Here is a 13,198-nt window from a genome sequence, read left to right as displayed (position 1 = left end):
GCGGACAGTTAAAATATTTGCGCCACATCTCCTGTGTAAAGTATGCGCATCCCTAAAATATCAATGACATCCAGTGTACTTTTTCCGTAGATGTTGTCCGCTGCAGACAGTTAAATTATCCGCGCCACATCTCTTGTTTAAAGTGTGTGCATCCCTAAAATATCAGTGACATCCAGTGTACCTTTTTCCTTAGACACTGCGAACAGTGACATTACCTGTGGTACCTGTCCTGTATAAGGTTTCCTCATCACAAATACCTTTGTAAATGTTTTTGTCCATACACTTCCAAATCCTACGCTACTGTACGTGTGACATACTTTCAAGCATATATCACATTTAAAATGAAGAAGGCGAGCAGTAAGGGACGGAGCAGTGGCCGTGATACTGATGGTGCACGCAGAGGCCGTGGCCCTGGGCGCGGAGAAACTGTGCCTACTGCCAGAGTACAAGAAAAACAATCATCCACAATACCTAGCTTCATGTGCCAGTTTGCAGGGCGGCGCAGGAAACCACTCTTGAAGTCAGACCAGTGCAACCAGGTGGTCGGTTGGATTGCAGCAGATAATGCTTCCAGTCGGTTAAGCACCACCCTGTCTTCCACCAAGTCCAGTCTCAGTAGCCAGGTGTCTGGTCAACACAATCCCCTGACCCTCCTTCCTCCCACCATGTACAGTCTGGCCAAACAAGTGATCCCACACTCGGATATTCCGAGGACCTCTTTTCATCGCCACTACTTTATTTGGCCCTCTCGCCAAGCACGCTTGAAGAGGGACATGAGATCTTGTGCCCTGATTCCCAACCTCTTGAGCATCCACAGTCACAAGAACATGACGGTGGGGAACGGCAATTAGTATTTAATGAGGTGGATGATGATGAGAAAGTTGCCAATGAGTCAAACGCAATTAGTGTTTCAAGAGGTTGATGAAGCGGATGAGACACAGTTGTCAATCACTGAGGTTGTGGTTAGGTAAACAAATCAGGAGGATGATGAGTGAGGAAGTGGAAGAGGAGGTGGTGGACAATGAGGTCACTGACCCAACCTGGGAAGGTGGAAAGCCGAGCGAGGACAGCAGTACAGAGGGGGAGGGATCATGACTGCAACAGGCTGGACGAGGCAGTGGGGTGCCAAAAGGGAGAAGGCGGTCCACAGCAAACAGGCCCGCAACTGTTCGACGAATCACACCCTTGCAGAAATCTCCTTTGCCAAGGGGTAGATGTTCCGCAGTATGGCGCTTTTTTGAGGAAAGTGCGGTCGACAAAAGAATAGTAGTTTGCAACCTGTGCCATATGAAAATAAGCCGGGGCGTGAACACTAGCAACCTCACCACCACCACCAGCATGATCCGCCACATGGCAACCAAGCACCGTAATAAGTGGGACGAACGCCTTGGTCCACAATCTGTGTCTGCGGGTCACACCACTGCCTCCTCTTCCCCTATGTTACGTGCTGGCCAATCCCCTATCGAAGGCACATGCCCGGATGCCTCCCGCCCTTCACCTGGACCTTCGCAAGCACCATCAGCGACCACATCCACTTCTGTGTCCCAGCGCAGCGTCCAAATGTCCTTACCCCAGGCCTTTAAACGCAAGCGAAAATACCCAGCCACCCAACCACAGGCCATAGCCCTAAATGCGCAGCTTTCCAAATTACTGGCCCTGGAAATGTTTCCATTTAGGTTTGTGGACACTGAGGCCTTCCGCAGCCTGATTTAGGCGGCCGTCCTGCATTACGCAGTCCCCAGCCGCCACTATTTTTCAAGGTGTGCCGTGCCTGCCTTACACCAACATTTGTCCTGTAACATCACACGTACCCTGACCAACGCAGTTACTGGGAAGGTCCACTTAACCACGGACACATGGACAAGTGCATTCAGCCAGGGAAGCTACATTTCCCTGACGGCACACTGGGTGAATGTTGTGGAGGCCGGGAGCAAGTCGTACCCTGGGATGGCACAGGTGTTACCGACGCCAAGGATTGCGGGCCCTATGTCGATCAGGGTTTCCGCCAGAACCTACGTTAGTGGCTCCAAACCCCACTTCTTCTCTTCCTCCTCCACCAACGATTTATCCGCGTGCAGCACCAGTCAGTCATCAGTCGGTAGCTGGAAGCAGTGTAGCACTGCAGTGGGGAAGCTGATATGCTTAGGGGACAAACAGCACACCACCGCAGAGCTGTAGCAGGGGATAAGAGACCAGACTGAGCTGTGACTCTCGCCACTCAACCTACAACCAGGCATGGTTGTGTCTGATAATGGCCGTAACTTGGTGCCGGCTTTGGAGCTCGGCAAGCTCAGACACATCCAATGCCTAGCCCACGTGTTCAACCTTGTGGTTCAGCGGTTTCTCAAAACCTACCCCAATTTGCCTGAGCTACTGGTAAAAATGCGCCGCAAGTCATCGACAGCTTCAGACGGTCTGTCAATGCTGCAGCTGCGCTTGAAATTGCCAGATCACCGGCTGTTGTGCGACATGAGCACGCACTGGAACTCCACGCTCCACATGTTGGCCAGGCTTTGTGAGCAGCAGAGGGCAGTAGTGGAATACCAGCTGCAACATGGTTGTCGCCTTTCCATTCAGCTTCCGCTATTCACAAGTGAGGAGTGGGCATGGATGTCTGACATCTGTGAGGTTTTAAGAAACTTTGAGGAATCAACACAGATGGTGAGTGGCGATAACGCTATTATCAGCGTAACCATCCCACTTCTGTGTCTACTCAAATTTCCATCTGCCAACGCAGGCTGCAGAGTCCATAGTTCCTTTGCCAACCGAGGAGTGGAGACAAGGGGAACACACAGCAGTTCCAACAGAGGCAGGGCAACACTCTCCAAAGCCTAGGACAGTTTCATGACACCCCGTCAGCACCCTCACCCTGATGTGTGGCCAAGTGTCACAAGGAGGGAAACATTTTGGAAGATGGTGAAGGAGTACATAGCAGACCGAGTCAGGGTCCTCAATGATCCCTCAGTGCCTTACAACTACTGGGTGTCCAAGCTGGACACGTGGCACGAACTGGCGCTCTACGCCTTGGAGGTGCTGGCCTGCCCTGCCGCCAGCGTTTTGTCTGAGTGGGTATTTACTGCTGCTGGTGGCATTATAAGCGCATAAGCGTATCCGCCTGCCAACTGAAAATGCTGACAGGTTTATAAAAATTAACAAGGCCTGGATTGACCATAACTTCTCGACTCCACCAAAGGAAAGCTGATGAACATAAAGGCACTTTAAGGCTACGTGCACACGACCGTATGTGTTTTGCGGTCCACAAATTGCGTATGCCATCCGTTTTTTTTTTTCCGGATCCATTGTAACAATGCCAAAAACGGACAAGAATAGGACATGTTCTATTTTTTTTGCTGGGGTACGGAACGGACATACTGATGCGGACAGCATTTTTTGCAGACCCATTGAAATTAATGGGTCCACATCCTATCCGCAAAAAAAACGGAACGGACATGGAAACAAACAATGTCCGTGCTCATGTAGCCTTAATGTGTTGTTTAGAATGTACTGAATACACTGTATTCCCATGCACCCCTTCCACCACAAACAAGGGTATATGGTTGAATCTTCCTTTTCTCATCCTCCTCCTCTTCCATCATATCAACACATGCTTATTCGTCGCATATAATGCCCTCACATATATGCCCTTCGCATATATTTTTTTACAGGGTCAGCTCAGCTGCAGACCCTCGCATATAATTTTTAAAAGGGTCAGCTCACCAGCAGGCCCTCGCATATAATTTTTTAGAGGGTCAGCTCACCAGCAGGCCCTCGCATATAATGTTTTACAGGGTCAGCTCACCAGCAGGCCCGCACCTAAAATCTTTTACAGGGTCAGCTCACCAGCAGGCCCGCACCTAAAATCTTTTACAGGGTCAGCTCACCAGCAGGCCCGCACCTAAAATCTTTTACAGGGTCAGCTCACCTGCAGGCACTAATTTAATTATACCTAATAGGTAATTTGCGCGCATGTTGCCTTGCTTGGATGTGGTAGCCGTAGCTGTTTCTCAGGCTGACTCTTCGGAATCGAACCATGATTCCCCCATGGTTTGGGCTGAAAATAACATCGAACGTTGATAGGGCAGACATCCGAATGGATCGTCGCCGTCACGGGGACGTGCGATCGGCCCCAGGTTATCTAAAGTCACCAAAGCGGCAGCAGGCCCTCGCCCATAATGTTTTAGATGGTCAGATCAGCAGGCTCTTGCTCCAAATGTTTTTCAGAGTCAGGCCATCAATCATGATTTTTCACAGCTGTGTATGATGCCCTTCTTTTATGTGTAATAAAGGGTGTATTGGAGTGCCGGTTCCATGTAATTTTTGGCAGCCCTTTCACTTAGTGCATAGGCTTTACGAGTGTAGGAGTCCCACTACATGAACAATTGTACCACAATGTGAATGAGGCCCTCCATTATGTGATATACTGGTAAATATACAGGAAAGAATGTTTCCTAACAATTATTCCTCTAAAATCGATTTTATCTTCAGTTTTGTGCGTATTATTGTCAGTATGTAAAAGTGGCGTACTACTCGGTCAACATCGTTCCCAGCAGCAACCTGGGAGTCCAAGATGCATCCAGACATCCTCCCCATGCTGTTGCCGAACCATTTCGGTGGTGTTTCCATCAATTTCTGACCTTTTCCTATGAACCCGGCACTCTCCCCTCTTCAGAGCAGGGGGTGCCTGGTTAAATGCTTGGGTTGTCCCAGTGACTTCCATTATACTCGGGTGCTCAGTAGAGCACCCTAGCATCCCGATGTGTTCGGCCTGAGCACTATGGTGCTCGATCAGCACTAGTAGGCAGGCTGGAGGAGCTGGTGGAATCACCAAGAATACAGAGGGGATCTTTGCCATTCTACATCAAGGTAAATAAGAGTTGAGAGAATAATCTTACTCTTTAGGTCAACAATAACTGAATGCAATGGTCACTGTGGTATAAAGGGGTTGTCCAAGATTAGAAAAACATTACTTTTTTCTTCCAAAAACAGCACCACACTTGTCCACGGGGTGTGTGGTGCTGCAGCTTGGCTCCATTCATCTCAATGGGCAGTGCTGTTTTTGGAAGAAAGAAGACTTAGAAAACATTGACACGACCATATTTTTGGTCCGCATTTTTTTCGGATAGGATGCAGATCCATTCATTTCAATGGGTCCGCAAAATATGTGGACAGCACACAGTGTGCTGTCCGCATCCATATGCCCGTTCCATAGCCCCGCCAAAAAAATAGAACATGTCCTATTCTTGTCCGTTTTGCGGACAAGGATAGGCATTGTTACAAGTGATCCGCAAACAAAATGGAGGGAACACGGACGTCATCCGTATTTTTTGCGTATACGCCTTTTGTGGACCGCAAAATACATACGGTCGTGTGACTGTAGCCTTATTTTTCAAATCTTGGTCAACCATTTAAAGAAACAGTTCCAACAAAACTGATACACTGTGTTAAACATATCACAAGTCCTGAAGAGTCGAACATGACACAAGGATTCAAAGAACACAGAAGAGAAAATCCCTGAATCAGGACCTAACCTAGACAAAACACAATGGGGAGATATGTTTTTTTACACCACAACAGTAAATGTCCCTCATAGTAACAATTTTGATCAGTTCATTTAAAACATAGCTTCATCTTCGCAACTAATTATTTTTATAGTTTGAAACTAGTTTTCACCGAATCCTAAAAAGTCCTAAAAATGGACTTTGATCCGAATTTCAAGGAAAATTTGATCTGCCGCAAAGCCGAATTTTCAGGTGCTTCGTGGTAGCCAATGGATTTTCCCTGAATGGCAGTAAAACACAAAAAAAAAATCATACTTTCCTCATCCATCTGATCACGACGGGCTGGCCGCCGCCATCTTGATTGAAGATCTCGAACGAAATCCATTGCGCGGTGACGTATGATGTCACCACTCCAGCTGACTGATTTCACACTAGATCTTCAATCAAGATGGCGGCGGCCAGCTCTTCGCGAGCAAAAGGATGAGGTAAGTATGGTTAGTTCATTTTTTTTAACATTTCTCACTGTATTATTACTGTCAGATGCCACAATCAGCTATGAACATGGAATCTGAGGGGTACAATGACGTGGAGTAGCGCAATCGCCGCTCCCTGCACTTCATCATGAGGCAAATTTTTTTGTAAAATTCGGCGAAGAATCGAATATTTGAATACTTCGCTCATCTCTATTTGTCACCATCTGCTACAGAACAGAACCTAAAAACTGAAACCTTTATATAAGGCTACACAAAATAAGAGCTGACACATTTCAAGTGTTAAGAATCTAGACACATACTTACCAACCAAACAATGACTGTACTGTGGCCCATCTGAGCCGCTGCGTGTAATGGGGTCATTCCATCTGAGGCCCTGATATGAGGGTCGGCCCCACAGTCTTTGACCAAATACTGAATGACTTCCAAATGTCCTTCTTGACAGGCTAAGTAGAGGGGTGTGGCACCATTCCTTGTCTGAGAATTTATTGTGCTAGGAAACAATAGAATAGAAACAATAAATACAATAACTAAACATTTCAAAGATGTTGACTTAGATCAAGAGCTTCCTTGGGGCAATTTTTCTGTAGATTTTGTGGGTGTTCCTGGAAGAACCAGGGCAGGGCTTAAAATGTTCTACAAATAATTTAGACCCCATTGACACAACTGAATCGAATATGGTGTGCTGTCCGCATCCGTATGTCCGTTCCGTAGCTCCACAAAAAAGATAGAACATGTCCTATTCTTGTCTGTTTTGTGGACAATAGGCATTGTTACAATGGGTCCGCAAAAAACAAACAAAAAAAAAAACAATGCACCATAGACTTCATCTCTATTTTTCGCAGCTCTGCGTTTTGCTGACCGCAAAATACATACGGTCGTGTGAATGCACCCTAAAGATTCACATGTTGAGAGTCATGACTGTTTGGTGAGGGTCCGGCAGCTAAGACCCTAGGGATCATGTTACCGCCAGGTAAAACTATGGTCATACTGAGACCGCCACTTGTAGGTGATTCACATCCATGTGTTGTCCGTGTTCTTGCAACAAAGGAATCCATTGATTTTAATACGTTTATTCACACATCCATGTTATTTCAACACTGTGGGTCAATGGGGAAAAAAAACAGAAGCGTGCACTCCTTTGGTCCATGTTGTGGACCAAACACGCCCATTGAAATCGATGGGTACATAAAAACCACTGACAGAACATGGACAGTCCATTTTTCAATGATGCATTGCACAGAAACTTGATCAAAAATTTGTTAAAACAAGTTTGATGTTTTTTGTGATTGATGTTTTTTCAACCATGTTGACATGAGACATGTCTACAAAACGGAAACAGATACAGTGCCTTGCAAAAGTATTCACCCCCTTGACTTTTTTCATATTTTGGTACATTACAGCCTTAATTTTAATGTTTTGTTAATCTGAATTTTATCTGATGGATCAGAACACTATAGTCTAAGTTGGTGAAGTGAAATGAGAAAAATATATAAATAAAACTATTGTTTAGAACTAGAAAACAGAAAATTGTCATGTGCGTATGTATTCCTTTGTTAGGAAGCCCATAAAAAGCTCTGGTGCAAACAATTACCTTCAGAAGTCATATAATTAGTGAAATAATGTCCACCTGTGTGCAATCTAAGTGTCACATGATCTGTCATTACATATACACACCTTTTTTGAAAGGCCCCAAAGGCTGCAACACCTAAGCAAGAGGCATCACTAACCAAACACTGCCATGAAGACCAAGGAACTCTCCAAACAAGTAAGGGACAATGTGGTTGAGAAGTACCAGTCAGGGTTAGGTTATAAAAAAATATCCAAATCTTTCATGATCCCCAAGAGCACCATCAAATCTATCATAACCAAATGGAAAGAACATGGCAAAACAGCAAACCTGCCAAGAGACGGCTGCCCACCAAAACTCGGGCATTAATCAGAGAGGCAGCACAGAGACCTAAGGTAACCCTGGAGGAGCTGCAGAGTTCCACAGCAGAGACTGGAGTATCTGTACATAGGAGGACAATAAGCCGTACGCTCGTTGGGCTTTATGGCAGAGTGGCCAGAAGAAAGCCATTACTTTCAGCAAAAAACAAAAAGGCACGTCGTGAGTTTGCGAAAAAGGCATGTGGGAGACTCCCAAAATGTATGGAGGAAGGTGCTCCGGTCTAATGAGACTAAAATGGAACTTTTCGGCCATCAAAGAAAACGCTATGTCTGGCGCAAACCCAACACATCATCCAAAGAACACCATCCCCACAGTGAAACATGGTGGTGGCAGCATCATGCTGTGGGGATGTTTTTCAGCAGCCGGGACTGGGAAACTGGTCAGAGTTGAGGGAAAGATGGATGGTGCTAAATACGGGGATATTATTGAGCAAAACCTGTATCACTGTGTGCGTGATTTGAGACTAGGATGGAGGTTCACCTTCCAGCAGGACAATGACCCCAAACACACTGCTAAAGCAACACTTGAGTGGTTTAAGGGGAAGCATGTAAATGTGTTGGAATGGCCTAGTCAAAGCCCAGATCTCAATCCAATAGAAAATCTGTGATCAGACTTAAAGATTGCTGTTCACAAGCTCAACCCAGCCAACTGGAAGGAGCTGGAGCAGTTTTGTAAGGAGGAATGGGCAAAAATCCCAGTGGTAAGATGTGACAAGCTCATAGAGACTTAACCAAAGCGACTTGGAGCTGTGATTGCTGCAAAAGGTGGCCCTACAAAGTATTGACTGTAGGGGGGTGAATAGTTATGCACATTGACTTTTTCTGTTATTTTGTCCTATTTGTTGTTTGCTTCACAATAAAAAAAACATCTTCAAAGTTGTGGGCATGTTCTGTAAATTAAATTATGCAAATCCTCAAACAATCCACATTAATTCCAGGTTGTGAGGCACCAAAATACGAAAAAAGTCAAGGGGGGTGAATACTTTTGCAAGGCACTGTAGGTGAATAAATCCTAAAGGAGGGGGAGCCTGAGAAAGACCACCCCTACGATGAAGCCCTAATAAAACAAACGTTTTCTTAACAGGATAACCGCTTAAAACCTGTAAAAATAAAATAACATTTTGTCATTGGGAAGCTAGATAGGCTGGCATTAAATCAAAGTATTACCATTCAAATAAGAATTGTATTCATGTTCTATGTTCCTTCCCAATATACTTGGGTAAAGGAGTCGTTTATTTCTGTAGCTAGTACAACCATAAAAAAATCAAAATTAAAAATGAATTACACCTAAAGCTACATGGAAAGCTGACCGCACACAACTAATAAAACAATATAGCCTGTTTGATTTTGCACGTAGTGCAGTTTTAGAACTTTCCACTAGATGCCGCCATTTTACACGACACTGCAGGCTGCAGAAGAGGAAGGCTGGCACTAAACCAATTACACACATACTTTCTCAGATTAGTGCGGTCAGATGGCGTTTACCAAGCTCCCTATAAATGGCTGGGAATTAGATGAATAATACGGAAGAATGTAGTAGCTTGGCAGGTGAGCTGCAAACCTCGAACACATAAACCATATACTTTCCAGTATTTGGAAACTGAGTCTATGTAAAGTGAAAAGTTGATATTGCGCATGTTTTCACACATGTCCTGTCTAATAAGATAATTTGGCAAAGTTTTCAACCCTGATTGAAGGGAATTTAGATTTTATACGGCTTTCTAGATTTATAAAAAGTTCTGCTACTTGCTAATAGACTTTGCATTTAAATTGCTTACAGTTTTCGAGTGCTGTAAGTACAGTATATCCAGGCTAGACAATCCTCTGCTGCAAGGGTCACAAAACTCCACAGAATCTCAAAGTATACCTTCACAAAATAGCTGACTGTCTGAGATGGGAAACAGCTCTCATTGTTTGAACACGGTTTGTGTGGATTAAATTAAAGGGATTCTGTAGGGGTAAAGTAGTGCAGCAGCCTTCTAGCTGTTTACCGCAGGCCCAGTGACGTAACGACTAGTATCAATGGCCTGGACGGGGCTAAGCTCAGTTCACTTGAATGGAGCTTAGCCCCGCCCAGGCTATTGATACTAGTCATGACGTCAATCGGCCTGCGGTAAACAGTGAGAAGGCCGCGGCACTACTGCCAGCCCCGCTGCCTTCTCAAACAGCTGATTGGCAGGGGTCCCGGGTGTCGGACCCCCGCAGATCAGATGCTGATGATCTATCCAGAGGATAGATCATTAGTTTCAAAAACTGCAGAACCCCTTTAAATGTTCTGGACTGACATTCTGCTGTTTGGCCACAAGATGCCGCTGAATATTTGAATATTCAAAGCAGGTGGGGTTTGAGAACCTGCAAGAAAGGAGACAGCAATCATCTTAGAAGCTGAGCTGAGACTGAGGAATGGTGTGTGAGCAGAGATTCTGATGGATCCAGGAGTGAGAGGACCCCTCAGTGACCACAGCTGCAGCTGAGTGAAGCTGATCATTGTCCAAGACCCAGATCCTGTCCAGGGAAAGGAGGACTGTTTGCAGGAAGGCTAATAAGAGCTGAGAAACAAAGCTGCATACCCTGCGGGACCTCATGTTTGCTGGAGAGACTGGTTGTTCGGTTCAGAGTCATCAGCGGATGAAGAGCAGACCCGGGTCGGTAAGATCGTGCACGCACCTCTTTGCAGAGTTTGCGCCTAGAGACTGAGACTAGGCCTGTAGTTAGCTAGTAAGGGTCTCTGCTTTGTGTCAGGCCTAAAGTGTTGCTACTGTTACTGCAAGGACTCCATTACTTAAAGGGACATTGCACATTTGTGAGCTGATAAACACCCCCACCAACTGCATCCAGTTCAGAGTTTTTCTCAGGAGTAATAATCAGGCACGTGCTACCGGAATAGTTATGGGAAGGGGAATAATATAAAGCATTGTAAGATTGTAAACTGTTGTGTTGCACCACAGGCTAGCCCGTACTAAGCACCCAAACAATTGTTAGTGTTTTCTTCAGGATAATAATAGGTACGGCGAAGCAGTTTTAGTTGTGCCCCAGTAGGTAAATTACTGCAAAGTTTGCTCTGGCATCCATCAGAGGGCGCCGTGCTGTGCAACACAGGGGTCTCAGCCTTTGGGCTGGGTGTATGTAAATTTATTTTATGTTCTCAGTATTTGTAGTTGTGTTTATTACCACATGTTAGCAAAATTCTGTTTTGGCAAAAGCTGGTGTTGGAGTTGTTTTCCTCGTTCATGACAGTTATGGACGGGAACGCGGAGGGAGACCTTCCCCCTGCGCCAATGGCATCTATACAGGACACAGCTCAGGGTGCGCCAGTGCAAGGCCAACTTGTCCTAACATCGCTGATACAGCTTGCCCCTGACATGTCTGCCCCAGTAGGGTACATCCCTGCGGAGACGCTGTTGCGTCATCTGCCAAAATTTGATGGTAAAAACATGACGTTGCCGGACTGGATTGAAAGGGTGCAAAGTGCGGTTAGAATGTGCAACCAGACCCCTGAGCTGCGGGCAGACGTTGCATTGGGGGCTCTAGTGGGTGACGTCAGACGGACAGTGATGGTAAGGCCCAAATCCGAGAGAAACACCCTAGAGAAAATATTCTCCCTGCTGGAGAGAGCCCGGGGGGGAAGGCGTGCTAAAGTAGTGCAGTCGCGGAGCCACTTCTTCTACCGACCACAGCGAGAAGGCGAGACCCTGATGCAGTACTCCAGTGCCCTACAGAAGACGCTAAATGAAATACAGCGGCGAGACCCAGAGGACATGGGAGCCTTTCGGGAGGTGGACCAGCTACTAAGAGACCAGTTCATAGTGGGGCTCTCCAACAAGTTCTTACAGGACAAATTGCAAGAGATGACCCGGACGATGGCCGACATGACATTCTACAGCTTCTACCTAGCCGCTGTGGAGAGAGAAGAATAGCACATGCCTGTGGCGGCGAGAGTAGTGAGTCGCACCCATGCTACAGGGGACCGGTCGGGATCTAAAGACTCAGAGTCCTTAAAGGATGTGGTCCAGGCCCTGCGGACCACATCAGGGAACGTTACCGGCAAATCCCGCCTAAAATGTACCAGAAGGTTAGTTTTTTAGAATATTCGTCATTTTTTTCCATCTGAAGTTATAATTCCTCCCTGCCTAAGTTACTTAAGCAGGGAGGAATCATGACTTTAGATGGAAAAAAATGACGAATATTCTAAAAAACTAATATATAGAGCAATATAGCTAATATAGTGTTATATTCGTTTTTCAGAATATTCGAAATATTCTAAAACAAGAATATATAGCAATATAGCGAATATTCGAAAAAACGAATATAGAGCAATTTCACTAATATAGTGCTATAATCTTTTTTTAATAGTCATAATTTTTTTCGAATATTCGCTATATTGCTATATATTCTTGTTTTAGAATATTACGAATATTCTAAAAAACAAATATATAGCACCATATCGAATATATTCGTTTTCCAGAATATTTGTAATATTCTAAAACAAGAATATATAGCAATATAGCGAATATTTGAAAATAACTAATATAGAGCAATTTAGCTAATATAGTGCCATAATCTTTTTTTTTATAGTCGTAATTTTTTTCAAATCTGAACTTTAGATGAGAAAAAAATGACAACTATTAGACAAAGAAGATTATAGCTCTATATTAGCTAAATTGCTCTACATTCGTTTTTTCATATATTCGCTATATTGCTATATATTTTTGTTTTAGAATATTATGAATATTCTAAAAAACAAATATATAGCACTATATCGAATATATATTTTTTTTTAGAATATTCGGAATATTCTAAAACAAGAATATATAGCAATATAGCGAATATTAGAAAAAAAAAGAATATAGAGCAATTTAGCTAATATAGTGCTATAATCTTTTTTTTTAATAGTCGTAATTTTTTTCAAATCTGAACTTCAGAAGATTATAGCACTATATTAGCTAAATTGCTCTAAATTCGTTTTTTTGAATATTCGCTATATTGCTATTACAAAAACAAACTGAGATCGTGAAAACTCAGATCCGATGGTATAGTCTAACCCCCAGGCGTTCCCATGGTGACGGGGACGCTTGTCGGGGAGGAGTATGCCGAAGTGGAACAACTGTACAGATTGAAAAAAAAAAGACGAATATTTTAAAAAACGTATATATATTCGATATAGTGTTATATATTTGTTTTTTAGAATATTCGTCATTTTTTCAATCAAAAGTCATGATTCCTTCCTGCTTAAGTTGCTTGTGGGCCAATGACTCAAAA

The 13,198-nt window shown here is 44.3% G+C and overlaps 1 protein-coding gene across 2 annotated transcripts in view; it reads right to left on the bottom strand.

The window, feature by feature from the left end:
• The window catches only part of ESPN (espin), a 257,573-nt gene that overhangs the window by 171,280 nt on the left and 73,095 nt on the right, over positions 1 to 13,198 (bottom strand). For both annotated transcript variants that reach the window (XM_040429692.1, XM_040429684.1), the window contains exon 3: positions 6,296 to 6,482. In XM_040429692.1, coding sequence (XP_040285626.1) covers positions 6,296 to 6,482 — 187 coding nt within the window. The remainder of the gene's footprint in view (positions 1 to 6,295; positions 6,483 to 13,198) is intronic.

This window comes from Bufo bufo, chromosome 1 (genome assembly GCF_905171765.1).
Source record: "Bufo bufo chromosome 1, aBufBuf1.1, whole genome shotgun sequence".
Classification (NCBI taxonomy): Eukaryota; Metazoa; Chordata; class Amphibia; order Anura; family Bufonidae; genus Bufo; species Bufo bufo.
The sequence above is the reverse complement of the archived record's forward strand: the minus strand, read 5'-3'. Positions and strand labels throughout refer to the sequence as shown.